The sequence below is a fragment of the Mangifera indica genome, chromosome 8 (genome assembly GCF_011075055.1).
Source record: "Mangifera indica cultivar Alphonso chromosome 8, CATAS_Mindica_2.1, whole genome shotgun sequence".
Taxonomy (NCBI): domain Eukaryota; kingdom Viridiplantae; phylum Streptophyta; class Magnoliopsida; order Sapindales; family Anacardiaceae; genus Mangifera; species Mangifera indica.
The window spans coordinates 8513244-8531949 of record NC_058144.1 but is presented as its reverse complement, the minus strand read 5'-3'; the positions used below and the strand labels follow the sequence as shown (position 1 = coordinate 8531949).

The 18706-nt window shown below is 35.4% G+C and overlaps 3 protein-coding genes and 2 pseudogenes across 6 annotated transcripts; 3 read left to right on the top strand and 2 right to left on the bottom strand.

Moving 5' to 3' along the window:
* The first annotated feature begins 432 nt into the window (after positions 1 to 432).
* On the top strand, positions 433 to 3551 carry LOC123222829 (protein XRI1-like). 2 transcript variants are annotated; one of them, XM_044645801.1, is made up of 9 exons: positions 433 to 605; positions 1364 to 1422; positions 1551 to 1673; positions 1775 to 1914; positions 2371 to 2434; positions 2524 to 2623; positions 2702 to 2742; positions 2879 to 2965; positions 3073 to 3551. In XM_044645801.1, exons 1-9 carry the CDS (start codon positions 559 to 561, stop codon positions 3339 to 3341), a joined length of 930 nt encoding a protein of 309 aa, XP_044501736.1. In that variant the 5' UTR covers positions 433 to 558; the 3' UTR covers positions 3342 to 3551. The 2 variants fall into 2 exon arrangements, with proteins under 2 accessions (XP_044501736.1, XP_044501735.1); XM_044645800.1 differs by having other exon boundaries at positions 2521 to 2623.
* Positions 3552 to 6111: 2560 nt separating this feature from the next.
* Positions 6112 to 6880, top strand: LOC123222685. Its single transcript, XM_044645584.1, has one exon. The coding sequence runs from the start codon at positions 6224 to 6226 to the stop codon at positions 6812 to 6814; it is 591 nt and encodes a 196-aa protein (XP_044501519.1). The 5' UTR covers positions 6112 to 6223; the 3' UTR covers positions 6815 to 6880.
* A 1650-nt stretch (positions 6881 to 8530) lies between these two features.
* Positions 8531 to 9294, bottom strand: LOC123223526 (annotated as a pseudogene).
* Positions 9295 to 9531: 237 nt separating this feature from the next.
* On the bottom strand, positions 9532 to 13261 carry LOC123223527 (annotated as a pseudogene).
* A 183-nt stretch (positions 13262 to 13444) lies between these two features.
* LOC123223525 (RING finger protein 10) lies at positions 13445 to 18517 on the top strand. Of its 3 annotated transcripts, none has more exons than XM_044646707.1 (9): positions 13445 to 13637; positions 13930 to 13982; positions 14178 to 15479; positions 16117 to 16205; positions 16566 to 16668; positions 16753 to 16857; positions 17297 to 17414; positions 17778 to 17954; positions 18084 to 18517. In XM_044646707.1, the coding sequence occupies exons 1-9, from the start codon at positions 13508 to 13510 to the stop codon at positions 18236 to 18238; spliced, it is 2232 nt and encodes a 743-aa protein (XP_044502642.1). In that variant the 5' UTR covers positions 13445 to 13507; the 3' UTR covers positions 18239 to 18517. The 3 variants fall into 3 exon arrangements, with proteins under 3 accessions (XP_044502642.1, XP_044502641.1, XP_044502643.1); XM_044646706.1 differs by having other exon boundaries at positions 18081 to 18517; XM_044646708.1 differs by having other exon boundaries at positions 13446 to 13637; positions 13936 to 13982; positions 18081 to 18517.
* The last annotated feature ends 189 nt before the right edge of the window (positions 18518 to 18706 follow it).

Here is an 18706-nt window from a genome sequence, read left to right as displayed (position 1 = left end):
AGTTAGATCCAACGGGTATAAAAAATTATTGAAACCCTTACGAAAAATCATTTACGTTGAATTGATGATGGTTCAAAAATGGAAATGAATCACACCAAGTTCTGTAATCTAGATGTATACAGTGTATTCAACAAGAGTACATGAATCTTTGTTTACATCTTCCACCGTTTGATTTTTGCCCGCAAATCAATTCTAACCGTCGATAATGGCCCCGCTTGAATTTTACGCTTCTGTTACCAAATCTTCTTTACTCCACGCGCTAGCTCCCAAAAAACTGACCCTTCAGTTCCGCGCGTAAGAGTAGAACCTAAACACGCGGCATCCAACGGACACCTTTGTTACCAAATGACTTGAATCCAGATATTTCATGTAAATTACCAAAAATGCCCTTGCGTTCAGAGAACTTACTGCGAGAGACGTGGGGGCTTGTTAAAGTAAATTACACAACACATTATTTTTCTCCTTCGTTCGTCATAGTGCCGTTGGGCGTCGCTCGGTCAGTGAGTGCTTATTTAGTAGTGACACAAAAAAGCAGAGTGAGCAAAACCCTAGAACTCTATGAGAATGTCAACAACTAGAGGTCCTGATTGTGGATCAAATGAGATGTATGTTCAATTTATTAGAATTTGTAGATTCGTTTAGTCTTTGTTTAGTTTTGTTGTTTTCTGTTTGCGCTGTTGCTTGTTTTTTTTAAGATTTGCGTAGCGTGGTTTGAAGTTGTTTTATTTGTTGTTTCGAGTTTATGCTTTCTAATCTTCGGTCATTTAATTTCAGAAAAATTAGAAATTAAATTATAATCGAGAGTGTTAATGCGTGGCTCATGCGAGGTAAAAAGTACGTCGCCTACATGTGGCCCGCTGATCACTGATGCAGATACGTCTCTTCACGACAGTAACTGCCGTGGATTCTGCGATGATACTTTATGCAATGTGTTCGAGTAACAATTGATTAACTTAAATCGTACTTTAGTCAATTTGTCATTACAAAAAAAAAAAAAAAAAAGGGAAGCCCTGCATTCGGATGTATTGCTACTTGATTTTTTTTGTGATTAATGAGATTACTTGAAGGTGTAAAAATGAGTATATTAATGCAAACTTTGAGTGTAGTGGTGGGTTATTTCACTATCAATTAACTAGACATTTGGTTGTTTCTATTGAGCCAATTGACATTTTAACAAATTCTATTAGAATGTAGCACAGGTTCCAGTTTTTGTCAGAGGATTCTGTGTTTCCTTATGATTTTTTTCCTCATTGGCTATTGCTTCAAATTCAATCTTTGTGGTTTCATATCTGTATGTCAGCATTAGAAATAAATGTTTGTGATTGTAAATTTATGCTTCATTTTTTTCCTTTTTAAATTGTAGTCTTGAGCCTTGGAATTGGCAGAGAGATGAAAATTGTCATCAAATGGGTTCAAATTTTGGTGAGTACACCTCCACCCATTCTCAGTTGACTTGTAAGCCAAATAGTTCAATAAAACTGGTGCTTCAGGCAAAGATATGAGGATAGGACATTAGTCATGTTTTTGAGCGGGTGTTATTGTTTGAGCAGACATGTGGGATTGCCAATGGAATGAACTGACTTTGAATGCAGAGGATCTTTCCTACATGCTTGATGATGTAACCACCCCTGTTAAGGAATGTGGGGATTTGGCTTATTATGCTACTTATAGTGGTAGGGTTTGTTCTCAGCACTCTTCTGACTTCAATATTTTTCACTTTGTTGAAAGACTAAGTTATTGGACCATATTTTCTTAATTTGAAATTGGATTTCAGGCAACGTAAACAAGGAACAAATAGAACAAAGGGAGAATTCTTCTCGATTAAAGAGGCGAAGGGTGCTGCAATTTGATGATGAAGTAGCAAAGTCATCATTATTCAGCAGCGAGATGCCATCTGCATTTCTAGCACCAAATGTCAGTAGAGATTGACAACACTTTTCTTCTATGATATTTCTTTGTTGACATCGGTTTCATTTGTTTCATTGCCTGCTTAGTACCTTTTATTAATATGCTGGATTCATTACTTTTTCTGCATTGGTCTCGTTCAAAATGTCATTTTGTTCGTTTTGACATCCAAGCTGAATTTGTATCAAAGGAGATATAAAGTAATTGCATTTCTGATGAGCTGTAGATACCTTGGGATGATTCTTGTTAAATATGTGCAGAACGTTAAGCATAATATATACTTAAGAAATTTTGACATTGCTGAATATAGAATTAACTATTTCTGAGCCTCTGCCAAATTGTGTCCCTCTTAAAAAATCGGTGTATATTCTGTATTTCTAATACATAGTTGTCTTCTCTTATATGCAAATAAATGATTTGTGTCATCAATGTTGCCTATATTTATGTGCTTAATTATATCTTTAGGAGAGGGAGAACCGAATTGATGAGGTTTTGCCTGAAGTGTCACCTTGGGTTTCTGGGTTTGCAGGTTTGTACAATGCAAGATATGTTTCCATACTAATATGATCTGAAATCTTTATTTTGTTTTTCTAATCAGTAATTAACATGTTTCAGCAGATGTGCCTGACTCTAGTTTAGAGGGCCTTGATCAATCATTTGAAAGATGGCTTGCCCAATGCCTAAATGATTCTGAGATGAATTTTAGCCCTGATGATATGTATGCTTATTGGACTATTACTTTTTAGTTTTATACCCATTGCACTGTAATCTGATTACTTTGTCATGTGAAACTCAGGAACTTCTCCATGGCATCTGATGGACAAATTGATATCACAGGTGCATGAGATAATTTTTCTATCCAATGTTTATTGCTATTTTTCTTCCCCTTCTCCCGCTACCCATCTACTGATTTTCTGTGTTAATTCTTTTCCGTGTGTTTTTAAGCTGACAAAAATGTTTCTCACCATTGTAGATTTCAGCAATCCACCACCTGCATGCGATGCTAACGTGGTTCAGCCACATGTACCTAGAACTCCACAAAGAAATATTATTTTTAAAGGTACTTCTCTGTTCTTGATGATTTCTCTTTGTTGTTTGTTCCACTAGAGCGTCCTATCTTTGTTGTGGCTCTGAACGGTTTTTGTTTTCCTAATCTGCTTGATTTAGGTAGAAAGTCTATCATAAGAGCTCCAACTAAACTAGCATCTTCAGTTGCCTATCCGTTTGCCTTTGTAAAACCATGTGGTGTTCAAGGAGATGTTACTCTGAAAGACATAAACCAGTGGATCCACACTCCGTCAAAATTGAAGCAAGATATTGAAAATCCTGCAGCCTACCCCACTTCAGCGTTTTCTGGGAAGCCTGTTGTCGGAAAAACTAAAATTCGCACTGAAGGAGGAAAAGGCAGCATCACAATTATGAGAACCAAAGGCTGAATAGAAAAAGTATAATTTTAGATTCACCTTTTTGTGGCCCTTTCTTGTGGCCCCGTAATATTCTTGGTGAGGGGTCTATCTCTGTATTGCTATTTTAGGGCTGTCAAATGTCTCCTTTATGTGACCTTGATTTCAGGCTAAAATGTAAGTTTGATGTCTATATTCGAGCTTCGGGTAATTCTAAGAATGCACACATCCAATTTCTGTTAATGAGAAAATGTTTGATTCTTAATTAAGATGACTTTGTAACAAGTGTGAAAAATTCGATATGAATTAATTAAAATAATGTTATTAATTTACACATATTAAAATAATATCATTTTAGTATCAAACTAAATTCAAAATTTGATTTGTCTATTCAAATTAAATCAAACTTAAACTTAATTCGTTTTGAATCTAATCGTATGTGGGAATTTGTGTGCTCCTCTTTCGACAATAAAATTATTTGTCTATGACAACAATTATAGGTTAAACCCAAAAACATGTTATTTATCTTTTATATTATTTATTATATCATCGTTACATTACCATTGATAACCACCCCTAATTATTAGAGAAATAATAATCCACTTTGTTGATTTGAAGCACCATGTGTAGATATGATACAACACAAAAAATATCTGGTTAGAATTGAATTTTTTGAAAGGTTTACATGAAAGCAACCCGATTATATCCGCATTAACACAAATGTTTTGGAAAAATATTGGTTTAATAGAGAGAGTTATGTTAGGATTAAAAAATTTTGATACGATTTTAATTTGAATAAGGTTAAAGTTGAAAGTCTTTGACACAAAATTCAAAATAACATGATACAAACATAATCCAATGATACGAACTACCATATCTATTTAGGAGTAAGGGTGATAATGGGTCAAACCGAACCAACCCATAAAAAGTGATAATTTTCCGTTTATAACTTATAAGGATGTCTTTTTAAGGTTCAAGAGGTAAATTTTATAGTAACTGAATAATCATTTGTCCATAGGCCAGGCCCTGCTGGATCTAAGGTTTGCTACAGTAATAAATCTTTAAATTAGATTAGATTAGACTTGGTCACGGTTTATCGAAACCACCGGTTCACTGTTCAAAAAAATAAAAATCCTGAATCGAAACCGTTACAGAATGGTTTGCAATCGGTTTGGAACCGACGGTTTCGGTTCATGGTCCTGGTTCGAAACCAATATTAAACCGTCGATTTTGATTCATGCCCTGATTTTTTTTTAATTAATAATTAAGAATAAAAAATTAAAAAAAAGCTTAGATTTAATTTTTCAATTAAATTTTCTATGTATCCTCTTGAAATTTAAAAGAATCAAAGTCTATATAGTTCTATTTACTATTTTTTGAGAATGAATAAAATAAATTACATAATTAATTATGAAAGATAATAAATAAAATTAATTATAGAGATAAATTATATAATTAATTACGAAATTGTATAATAAAAAATAATAATAATTAAATTATAGAAATTAAAAATAGAATTGATAAACAAAAAGGGAATTTAATTAAATTTGAGATAATTTAATTGAAAGATTGAGAGAGTATTAAAAATTGAGAAAATAAAAAATGAGAAATGAGAGATTTGGTAGATTGAATAATATTTATTATTAAAATTTTATATTAAAAATTTTTTAAAAGAAAGCCAAACAGCCATATTTTTTCCCCTGTAAATGTTTTCAAAGCAGCCGTATTTTAAATTTTGCAGGGGACCCAGTCCCCTGTAAATGTTTAAAATATGGCAGTCCCTTGCAAGCATTGGACGGTTCATGTAAAAAAATACCAGTTTATGAATTTTTGAATTGGCGGTTTTATGGTTCAAAAATATTGAAAGTAGAATCGAATTATCAAAAATCGGTTTTGATTCTGATTTATACCGGTTCTAATTTTAAACAGGTTGATTTTGATTCGATTCACAAACTAAACCGGTTTGTAACCAGGCTAAATTAGATCAACTCATAAAATATATAAGATGTGTAGTTTGACTCAATATATATGAGAGCTAATCTTAAATAGATCAACTTATAAATTATAATATTAAAAAATTAATTTTTAATATTATAATTATTAATTAATTAATTAAATATTTTTAATATTATTCAAACAGTATTAGATTAGGTGTCTAGACCCATGATCCGGTTAAAAAAAACCGTTAATTAGACTCCACATGTAATAATACCAAACAGACTATTTTTTCAGATTTCGGATCAAGTCATGGGCTGGACCGAAACTCGCTTTGACCATACCCCGTATAAAAATTAGTGATATTTGTCCGTATAAAAATTAAAAAGAAATTTCTCCCTTTGACCATACCCCGGTTTTGATTCTGATTTATACCGGTTCCAATTTTAAACAGATCGATTTTGATTCGATTCACAGACTAAACCGGTCTGTAACCAGGCTAAATTAGATCAACTCATAAAATATATAAGATGTGTGGTTTGACTCAATATATATGAGAGCTGATCTTAAATAGATCAACTTATAAATTATAATATTAAAAAATTAATTTTTAATATTATAATTATTAATTAATTAATTAAATATTTTTAATATTATTTAAACAGTATTAGATTAGGTGTCTAGACCCATGATCCGGTTAAAAAAAACCGTTAATTAGACTCCACATGTAATAATACCAAACAGACTATTTTTTCAGATTTCGGATCAAGTCATGGGCTGGACCGAAACTCGCTTTGACCATACCCCGTATAAAAATTAGTGATATTTGTCCGTATAAAAATTAAAAAGAAATTTCTCCCTTTGACCATACCCCGTATATACTGCTGTATAGGAGTCTAAATCGATCTAAGCCCACGATATAATCCTCTAAAACCCTAACATCGCAATTTCTCTACATTCCGCCACATCGCCACTCAACTATGGCATGCACAATCGATTTCAGGAACCTGGACGAAGGTTTCGGCGGCAAGACCTACAAGCGAAAGCGCCAAGAGTCAGAAAACGCCGCCCTGACCACTGCCATCAACACGGAAGACCATGCCTGCATGGACGTAGAGGACGACACGTGTCCACCCGCCGCAAAGCGATCTGCCATCGCGTCCTCTGACAATCCTGATAAACCGACCTTCGGTCAGCCTACATATGACGGCGTGATCGCCGGAAAAGTGTCGGGAAGGAAATGGAAGCAGGTGCGTAAACAACGGGCGTCGGCGAGGAAGATGAGCGTGAGAACAACGAGTTTGGAGGAAAGAGAGAAGGAGAAGTTGATCAAGAAAGCGTATAAAGAGAGGATGAATGAATTGAAGGAAGAGATTAGACAGAATAAGATAGAGAAGAGGAAGAAAGCTGAGGAGAGAAAAAAAAGGAAGGAAGAGAACATAATGAAATCTGGAACTAAGTTTCAGGTCATATCTAATAAGAATACGCTCAAGAAAATTGCCAAGTCTAAGGACAAGAAGCTGCTCAAGGTTGTACCCGAAGATTTCGTCAACAAGAATAAGAAGAAATAGTTCCTATTTTACTTCTGTTTTTATGCTTTTGTTGTTGTTATCAATTGAATTTTGAAGTTTTCATTTCTTCTTTTGATGATTTTATGAGTTTAATTTCAAAAGATGCAGCACATTGTAGAAGAGAGAACCCATATCTCACAATTGGGAACTAAAGTTATAAAGTGAAGTTTAGGGTTTAGGTTTTAAGGATTAGGATTTAGGTTGAGAAATCATGTCCACAAGATCTCCTCAAGCTCAAATGGCATTTGAGCCATCAGCTTCTCCGCTTCATCGAAGCATCCTTTTCAACAGAACACAGCAACCATTGATGCCTAGTGTTCTCACTTTGCATGAGTTAGTATGTTTGAGTCATGGACTTGATGTAATCCTTCTTCAACAAGTCCACAGTGGCTGCAAGAAGACAACTTTGTGAGGAAGCTAACTGGATCTGGTTGATATGCTGAATGAATCATCTCTTCAAATGATCTTAGAGTGGCCTCCTCATCTCCATTTTGTGCATAAGCATATATCAAAGCATTCCTAGACACAATATTACTTTTAGGCATCTCTTGAAAAGCTTAAGTGCATCTTTTTAAACCTGATCTAATCACAATGAGTGTAGCTGTTTTTCTAGTGACAGTGAAGTTAAATTTGCAGTGGCTTGGTCAGCACTTACATCAGCTCTATGCGTCTGGTTGAACAGTTTTAGGCATTCTTCAAAGAGTCATTTCTGTGTATAACCTGGGATCATAGCCATCCATGAAACTCTACTTTCATGGCTCAGAGTTGCAAATATCTTCATGGCTTCATCAAATTTGCCACATTTGGCATACATGTCAACCATAGAATTTCCAACTTGAACTTGGCTGTTGTCGCAATGGCCAGGCATGGGCCTGCTTACCAAATTTCAATCTACCATATTTGCTGCTATGCTCAACAAAGCTGAAAATGGAAACTGTCTCCTATCAAATATAGTGAACTGTAATTCCCTCAAATTCTCGAGTATTCTTTGTGTTGTCCGTTTGATGCATAGCATGCGATTTTCACATTGTAAGAAACACCATACACCTTTAACCCCAGTCACAGTTCCAGTAGAAATCAAGCAAAGCATTCCCCAATCACTTGGCCTAATGATATATCACCTATGCAAATGCCAGCGTCCAAAGCCGCGGCAAAAAGTAAAATCAGAAGTTGCATCTCTATGAAGTCTTATTGCTTGTTCACTCAAACCCTCTTTTGCATATCGTGTTATCAATGTATTGAAGCTAATAGAATTCCTTTATATGACCTTTACTTAATTATGGACAACCTTTTTTGCTTATTTCTAATCCAACAAGCAGGCCAGGCCCTCAATCAGTTTAGAACAAGAATGAAAAATTGTTCAAAACTTTTTCAAGGACAAGCATTTTATCAATATCTTTCTTGATAAATGATTAATCGATTTGTGATTAAAAAGGTCTGGATGTCACATAACCATTCTCAAATTACGCATTAATGTTGTAGAAATCCAATGACTTGTTATTTTTTAGTTGGTATATAGAAGTACATTGTCTTGCTTTATTTTACTGATATGCAGTTCTAACTTGTTTTCCACTTGAAAGCTTGCAATTTTTTCGTTTCAATTTACAGAGTATAGATAGAATCATTTATCCATTATTTTTTTTCTTCCTTTTGTTCATCCATCTATTATTCAACTTTACCATGTTCTGTTTGCATTCAAAATTCTTCTGAAGAAGGTAGTTGAAACTGAAGCTTTTTCAGTAAAATTATACTAAGAGAAGATTATGTAGATAAATAGTAGCAGAAGAAACAGGAAGAAACCATATATATACAAGCATCATTTTCTAAGTATTGAGCCTGAACAATATTGCTCTTGATTAGTAGACTCCTCTCTGATACTCACGCTCGCAGAATATTCCTCCAAGATTGTCGCAAGCTTCTGCCTTGAAAACCCTGTAAACAACAGCAATATCGTGTTTATTTATTCTGCATACATTAACTACTGAAATACAACGCACGACGGTGTAAGAGTTTTTCGTCTTTGCTTCATTGTACTCAAAGTACTCTCTTTCAGTGGCCTCTAGGGCTCTTGCCCTCTCATTTCTGGCCTCTGGTTGCAGCCTTATATCAGGATACATCTCTGCCAAACAAGCATCTCCCCCAATTGTCTCGCATGCCTCCGCTGGAAACACACTGAACACAGGCTTAAATGAACAAGTAACAAACTGATAGTCCCAGTTCAATAAATCTTTTATTATTAGAGTGACAATTTCTTTAACCATTACTGTGTATTGATTGGCAAAGCAAAAACGACTTACAAGAACGCAGAGCTGTAATCGAATGTGGAAGAGGTTTCATAGGTGGCAGTGGTTGCTCTGATAGGGGGGCAATGGGAAGCAAGTGAGCTGCCGGGCTTCGGTGCGGAAATCACCTGTTGGGTGTTGAGTTTGCTGTGTGTTAAAAGGGAGAACAGTTGGGGCAATGTACGAAGCTGCCTGCATTTTGATGATGTTGTATTATATCGTTCTTATTTCTAGACGGTGTTGGATGGATTTTCTGAATACGGAATGTGGATTCTAATTTATACAAAGTAAGAGCAAGATATTTTTGACAATATAAATAACGGTAGCTTATTATGTTGAGGCCAGCTTAAGAGATTGAAAAAGTTCAGCTTTTTCCCATCTTGTTGGAGATATTTCTTAGTAGATATTTTGATTAAATTAAGTTCCATAAATATCTTGGGGAAATGGAAATGCCATCTATCCATTGAACTGATAAAACAAATGTTTTATTGATATAGTCAAATACATACCTAACCCCCCATCAACTTGTAACAATTTACATTTTCAAGCATCTGAGAGCAAAAAAATCTGAAACTTACCAGTATTTCCAAAAGGTTCATCTTTCTCTAGTCCCTTCATAGGAATCCACATAAACATGAAGCATCCTTTTGGCGGATCTGCAAACTGTCATAATCTCCATTGCATGCATATAAGTTGAGAACTCTAACTGCTCATGTTTCCAGGGTATCTATCAGGAGTATATGATTCAGTGTGTGCTTGCTTCGACACAGTGGGATATAAAACAGAGGAACAGACTCTGAGTTTATAGATCCCTTGGCCAAAAGCCTATCTCACACAAATTTCATAACAGATATGGAATGATAAAAGCCGCCCAAATGAAGACATTGTTCATACTTCAGATTTTAATGGATGCTTTACACATACCAGATCATCCAACTTATTGCCATCCATTTTGTATAGAGATACACCTTCCATTTGAAAATAGTGATCCTGTGCTTCCCTTCTTAGACTTTTAAAGGGCAAGACTTCCCATTTATTGCAATTTGAATTCTTCCTGACGTCACTCATTTTGGCAGATCCTGATACAGGTCCCGTGCTGTCAGCATCGGCATTACCCCACACCTTACAACTACCAAACTGACCCAAACCACCAGCCTGACCAGCTTGACTCCTCTTTAATCGCAAGGCAGCTGCATGAGCTTTGCCAATCATTTCTTGTTTGGGCACATCTGACCAGTCTTGGTATCTCTCAGCTCACATGGGAGAATGAATCCTTACAACCTAATGAACATAAATGAAGGATTCAATAATTTGTTGCACATGGCTATCAATCGGAGGAACGATGATGTATATAACCTTTGCAAGATCAGAAAAAGTATCCTTACGCCAAGACACTCCAGGAGCTGGTAATACGCCCTTCCCTGAAGAGGATTATGCACTTTCCATCACCAGCAATTAATATGAATATGAAAGTTAAATGAGAGTTCATATAATACACAATATTGTTATTTATTTTCTTTTACTTCGGTCCTAGAATTGATAAAATCATGAACTTAGATTAATTCCACGTCATCAAAGCATCAAATACTTTTTTGCAATATTAGCCTTTAACAGATTGCAAATATTGAAGTACTAACAAATTGAGAAAGAGGAAGATGAAAGTTCACACAAGAAATGACAAATAATGTGAGAACAAGAACAACAGATACCAACACCCAAAATAATATGGGAAAACAAAAAATGACATAAGAATTAAACTAACCATTCAGTATAGCCAGGATCAACAGTGAAACCATATATGTCAATAATGTCGCACATGGAAAGAGTGAGCTCTATAGATTTCATTCCAATTCCTTTGGCACCTCTGCGTAGAACAATCCCTTGAAAGAGATAAACAGGATTTGGAATACTCTGTAACATCGAAAATAAACATGATAATCATTCCACTAGAGAAGTCTTTGGATAAAAACCTCTAACTTACTAAAATCAGCAAAAAGAAAAAAATAAGATGGAAGGTAGCACTGTAGGATTCAGACATCATAGATTACATTGACAAAAGATTTCTGGCCTTCCCTTGCATAGGGATGCCATTACCACCATGACAATTTTTTCCTTGTTTCAATAAATTGTCAAAGGATAAGAAAATAAATTTCTAGGCTTTTGTGACGTGATCTTCACCTTTATCACTTCATTGAAGTCTCTGTGAGTCACACTTTTAATTATAAGTACCTCATCAGCTGCGGGAGGGATAAAAAAAGAACATTAGTACTAATATTAAAAAACCAACTTAACAGCAATGAAAAAGCAGAAAAAAAGTCAGATTTATAAGAGAAAAAGGAGCTAGCAGAGATTAAACAAGTAACTCTGCTCTTAAGGATAATAAAGAGTAAAACTTACTCGATCTGTTTAGAATTTTAACCATATTACGAGCAGCACCCCTTACTACAAGGCGAAAATCCCTCTTCAAACCAACATGCTTAGCATATTTCTATAAAACATGAAGAGGTGAACTAAGCACTTTCATAACTACTGAACTACAATATAGTTGTAGGTTAAAGTCCAGAATACACTGAAAAACATATAAAGAATACTGAAGTTACAACAGATCATGAAAAACAGGAAGCTTTTTGCTCAATGCAAGACAACTGATTGATGATTCCATCCTAACGAGCAGACGCAGCAAGGGATACATGAAACATAAAACATGATGAACTGGCGGCAGTTAGAAGTTTACCTCATTAACAGGAGCCTCATTATCTCTTATAACAGCACCATGACTATCAATCTCTTTCCCAAATTCTGTCTTCAAGAGATCCCCTGAATTTCCAACAACTGCACATTTGTGAAACTGCCGTGGGTGAAAAGGAGGCTTTGCAGGTAGAATCAAATTAAGATGTTCTTCGCAAAGGGTTTTATTGTAGCGTTTGTCAGCACCTCTAAAACCAGGAAAACGATGTATATTAAAGACTCAATACTAAAAAACATTTAAATACCAGATTTAAACATAACCAAATTAGAAATGACAAAAAAGAGAGAGAGAAGAGAGATAATAAGTTCAAGATCATACAATTGTGCTATTCTCTTCGCTGCATAATCCAGCCACCCATCTGGCCTCACATCCAGATATTCTCTAGTCAACACCGTGGTCATGTTTCGATACTGCATTTTCAAAGATCAGAGGCTATCATCTCCTCTAACAATAAAGGAAGAAGGGTAGGGAACAAGTACAAACCTGCTCCCACAACAGAAGTGCCTCACAAACATCATACTTGTACTCCAGAGGCTCGAAAATTTTAAACTGCTCATTGTACTGAAAATTAAATGAAAATAATTAGCACACAACGTCTTACGAGGAAACTACGCATGCGCACAAAAATTGGAGAGAGAGAGAGGTAGACCCAGATGCTGTTAGTGCCTTCAGGGAACTTTAGAATCAATTTACAATGATCAATTATCTGTGCCATGAGTCCAAGCCCTCTGTTTGCCTACATTGCAAGTACAAATTAAAGTAAATGAAAAATGGCAAACCAACCCAAATTACGCTGTAGTATGAAGTAGACGATCAGTTAATGTAAAACTTGTAGTGATTAACTCATGTATCTCCCTTCAGTGCAACTGAATCGATACATAATTATTTCATGCAGATCTGAAACTAGGAGAGCCAAAATACTCTTAAGTTAATAAAAAAATGCGCTAAAGTATAAACTACTGACCAAGCAATGCTGAACATTTAACTGAAAATCAGACAAAATACGAACTTCTTCGGTGTATAGATGTGAACGTGAAAAACCTGAAAAGGACTAAAATATTAAATTTTTATTGGGGAACATTACGGATTAATAATAAGAAAAAAATTGAAATACCTGCCAAGAAAGAGTATTGGAGAGCGAAAACGAGAAGTCCGAAGAGCGCAGCAACGCAAACCAAATGTAGAAGCATGAGTCGCTTGCTGTTACTGCCGTGCGATGACGACTTGTGAGGTCTCATTATTAAGTTCAACTCCGACACAAAGCTCGTACGATCCAACTGCAAGATCGGAAATGGAACGCCAAGCCACGGGGAGCCTGTAATTCTTTTCTTCTGCTTTGTGTAAGTATAAACACGACGTCGTTCGCTCGTTTATTTGTTTTTGTTATTCTCGTTAACTAAGAAATCATACGCTGTCACCTTGTTTACATTAATATCGTTAAAACTAAATGACGTATTATTTGAAAATAAATTTAGAATAATTTTTTAATACGTAGCATTGTTGAATTTATAAGGTAGAAACGTATACATACGTGTACATATACGTGGCGGATATTCGATGAAGATGCGAGAAAAAGAAAATTGTATAAAACAGTTGAAGCAAAACGAATACAATATCAGCTGAACGCCAACGCCGAGAGAACAACCCTTTTTGTAAATTTTCATGTCCATCTTGCCCTCACAATCACAAATCGAAGGATCCAAGTCATCTCTTTCTAACTCTCAAAACCCTAATTTCAATCATGGCAACCTCCTTCCTCTTTCTCCTTCTTCCAAGTCCATTCAGATTCCAGGTACTCTTTTTTTTTTGGTTTATTTAAAGCATTTATTCGGATTCAATGTTTCTGTGTTTTTTCCCTCCTGTTGCTGAAGTTTTGAAGATTTTGTTGGTTTATTTGCGCTCTTCACGTGTTTATGTCTTGTATTTGATATTAGGTTGCCATGCCAGTTACTATCAACTTGTTTATGATTTCCTGTTTTATGATAAAGTTGAGTTCCTTCTGTGTTTTTGCTTGTGTTTTGTTTGTATTTGTATTTCCTTGTTTTGGAAAAAGTATAAATTTTTAAGTCCTTACTTGGTGTAAGTAACAGGCCCTTTGGATGCAACTATACAAGATGCAGGTGGACCTTCCAAAGAGGTATGTGAACGAATATTTGATATTCAAATGCAAGTCACTTGATTGCTTCTTTCAAACTTAATAAATTTGGTTTACTACGTTATTATTAAGAATGAATTGGGACTGAAAGAAAAAAAAAATAGCAGATTTGAAAAGATCTTATTCAATTTAAGCGCAATTTTTTGACCTGTTGACATGCATATGTGCTCTTTTTAGGTGAGTGAACTAGGGACGCCAAATGGTAAGAATCATTTTCCTCACCAAAGCAGGGTGTCACAATCCTGGAATCATTCAGGTGTTAGTGGGGTTGGCTCCACCCGGTCAAGGGGAAAAATGTTGGGACCCACTGTTTCCCTTGGAAGTCAACAGAGTACTGTGTCCATGAGTTCTCAGGGAAGTACAACACATTCAGCGGGAAAAAGAGCCCAAATGATAAATGGAAATCATTTGTTGAATTTTCAATATGACCCCATCAATCGTCCTCAATACAGGCCAACACCTCCTCCTCCAAGAAGGCAGCGGAAGATAAAGCCTTACAATAAGGATTTATTTCTTCAAGCAAATTACAAGTTTGTTGTGTTGGATACTGGAAACTACATCCCTGAAACAATGGATCCTGATAAAATGTTACAGTGGGAAGATATCATATGTGTGAGGTATTCCACTCCATTTCCAGTTCAGTGTCCCATTTGTTTGGAATATCCTCTGTGCCCACAAATGACGTCATGTGGACATATTTTTTGTTTCCCATGTATTCTAAGATATTTGTTGATGGGTCAGGATAATCATAAAGGTGACTGCTTTGAAAAATGCCCTTTATGTTTTGTGATGATATCTCCAAAGGATTTGTACACCATCGACATTAAGAATGTGACACAATATCATGTTGGTGATACCATAGAGTTTATGCTTCTAACTCGGGAGAAAGATTCATTTGCACTATCTCAAAAAACTAAACAAGATAAAAGTGCTTTGTCTTGTAGCGATGGTGAAGGCGATGATCCTTTCTCAAAGTTTACTTTTACATCAGATGTAGATCTATCCGTCAGAAAAGCAATATCAGATTTGGATGGTTGGTTGGCCAAAGCTGATGCGGGACTTGTGGATGACCTCGAGAAGCTTCCTTATGTCTGTGCTGCAATGGAGCAATTAGAACAGAGGAAAAAGTATTGGAATGAGCATCGGGCTTGTGACGGCAGTAAATCTGGTAACTATACTGATTGCCATAATGAATCCCATGGACCTCTCTCAATTGAAAAAAATAGTGATCAAGATGCATGTGGTTTTGGATACATGTCAACTTCTATTGATATCAGTGAACAAAGTAAGTTGTTGGGTGATTTGACGTTGGACAAGTCAAGTGGTGGGACTGGTCTGGGTCAAAGTGCTGTCATAGGTGAACTGTCGGAAGGCCAAGACACAAATGTATCGTCTTCGTATGATGAAAATAAGATCTTGCAGATTCACTTTACTGGCTCTAGAGATGTAAAGGACAAGGATTCATATAATTTTTACCAGGTGATTGAGGATCTTGTAATTCAATGTCACTGCTTGGGGGAAAAAATACTATAGATTATTGGTTCTTTTGTTTTAGATATGGAAGCATTCAATTGGCTGTGCTTCTTGGCATAGATTTTCATTTTAACTTAAGAATTTTTTCCCATTCTTCATGGTATAGTTTGCTTCACGTAGGTTCACAAAACCTGTACTCAATAAGCTCTGCATTTATTTTGAGCACATTCCTGCGTGATGCCTTGAACAGCTTATGGTTGCATAATTTATTATTTGTTAGATGATAAATGATTTGATGACAATGAAACTATTTCATGAGCGTGGATGAGAGAAGCAATTTTTTACAAGTGTTTTTCTACTTGTGATGGTTATGGCAAGATGTGCCTACATGCTCTTATGGAACACCATATGAAATGACTGAATTACTGCATGTTGGTGGGAGTTCCTTGATTATCATATGTTGGTCTGTATGTTGCATGACTATGTGTGACATATATTGCACTATAATTGCTGTATGCAGTTCAATCGCTCTCAGATTATGCTGCATGTTTGGTGTTCATTAGCAGGCTCTATATGTAATTCCTGTTCCTGTTATGTTTAAAGAGTGAGCATTTCTGATGATCTGTTTTTGTGTCTATCTCAGGCCACGGATGGTCAGCACCTCATTCTTCATCCATTAAACATGAAATGCCTTCTACACCATTATGGTAGCTATGATATGCTTCCGGACAGGTCTGTCAAAATATTTCCTGAATTAAACCTATGAGTATAGATAAAAACTGCTTCTTGAGGCGAAATGATTATGATTTGTTATGCCACCAAATAGTACTTCTTTAATCGTATCAGATGCGTTAGGCTTTTGGTTATTTTAGCAATTGTGGTAAGCTTGTGATGGAATGATGCGGTACAATGTATACTTTTAGGCAATCTTCATTTGGTATAACAAGGATGCATTACATTAGAGAATACATGTTGACTTTTGATATCATGATTATCATCCTGAAACATTTTTTGAAAAATGAGTGATTATGAGACAAAATTCACTGATATTCGCTTAATATTCTACTAATGTCTGTTATTTATTACTTTCAGAATAAGTGGAAGGATTTTACAGCTGGAAACAGTGACTCAGTCTGAGGCCATAAGGAGGCGCTATCGTTATCTAAGCCATTTCTCTTTAACAACGACATTCCAAGTACCTATCTTGCTTTTATTGTTATTATTTTTCTGATCTTTGTAGTATGCTTATTTTGTCAAATCATCGGGCTTCAATTTTCAGCTTTGTGAGATTGATTTGGGTGAGATGCTGCCAGCTGATGCACTATTTCCCTTTATGGATGAAATCAAGAAACGTGAGCGGCAGAGGAAGCAACTTGCAAAGCTGGTATCATCTCTAGGCCTGTATTGACTTTAATGGTTTGCCTAATTTCTTTTGCCACTGGAATATCTATTTTACACATTTTTTGTTCTCTTAAAGTTGCAAGTTTAAACGAAGCAATGAGGAGGTTCAAATCAAATTAGGTTAGCAGAACTAGAAGGCTGATTGGTACATAGCAAAATCCTAAATGGAACTAAAATAATTTTGAATTTAATTTAAGAAAACTTCTACATATGATGTACCTTCTGCTCACATCTTTATATCATATTATAGGGAGTAGTAAAATGGTATATCTGGTTCAAACATTGTAGTACAGTAATTATAAAATTGACTCAGATCAGTTTTGTTTTTGTTATGCACTAAGTTTCTACCTTTCTGTTTGAAAGCTTAAAATGTGTGTGATCATGCCCTTAGAATTTTGAGTCATATCTTTTCTTATTTCCAGGAGCGGAAGGAGAAAATGAAGGCTGAAGCTGCTTTAGTGCATTCTGTACCCGTATTACCCAGATTTGGACAATCCTCTCATGATGACTACCCTACATTCTCCATGGATGATTTTGAAGGTAATATTGCACTTTATTTGTTGGTAGGAAACTTTGATTGTGTAATTATTAGTGTGATCAATTCTCTGTCCTCGATATGGAAATTCTTATTACTCTTTTAACTGAAACTTTCTCATCGCCACAAGATGGTTTGCTAATATACTTGGTGCTGTAATCAGTTTAATGTAATTTGTAGTATATTATGATGAGTTCTTGATTGAGCTGGCACGCTAGATTTCTGTTAGTAGATCATTGTTTCTAATCTAAAATTTTGAGATCCTGCCGGCCTCAAGAAACTTCTGTTGTGAAAAAAAGTTTGCTATATAAATATATATTTACAGTTGCCTAGATGTTTTTAGAATTTAAAATTATTTAATTTTATAGCCCTAGGAAGCGCTCCTGTGGCATCCTCAAGCCCTCCAAACGTAGTAGAGCGGAGACTTTTCTCAAGTGTAACAAGGCTGGGTTTTGCTGCTGGGCATGATTCACCATCCTTGAAAACTGAGGAAACTAGTGCTGTGCGCAAAAATGAAGGATCAAATGGTTCCTCTGGTGTAACTGGTATATCTCTTTTCCTAATATAAATAGGTTGTCAATTTGTGTTGCTTGCCCTGGTGTTTTTTGGTTCTATGTAGCTTGCAGTCGTAACAATGTCAATGACTACACAAGTTTGTTTTTTTTTTTTAGTAGGTTCAAGGAATTTAGCGATTCCATCGTTTGCGAATGTAATATCAAGAGAAAAAAATCTTGAGAATTTGGATTCTGGCAAGATGAATGAGGTGGGAAAGAAGGGGAAAAAACCAAGCAGAGTGCTTTTGTCAACATCCGGTAGTCGCCGGTACTAAAACTTCAGTGCAGCCATCAGCTTCAGCTTCAGCTGTGATGATCTTATGTTTATTATGAGACATCAACCTTGAGAATGTCTTGTGTGTGAATTAGTAGTCTGAGATTGTAGTTGATGAACTTTTTGTCTTGATGTAGACCCAGGCTTGCAACATTCTTTTTTCTTACTATTGGAATCTTCACTTGGGATTACTGATAAATTATGGTGTAAGTTACCACTACATGTAAAATGTTCACTTCTCAGTAAAACCAGATGATAGATTTGAATTGGTTTGATGAAACATTTCTGAAAACTAGCATTTATATTTAATAATTAGGGCAACTTCAGTATTTTTTTTTCATTTTTCAACCTTCCTTCAATTTCTTGTGCAAGAATTAGAAAGGAATATAAAAACAGTATGTTACTTTAATTAAAAGGTTTTAAATATATAAGATGATTGATGATAACTTTGCACATCGAAATTTCAATC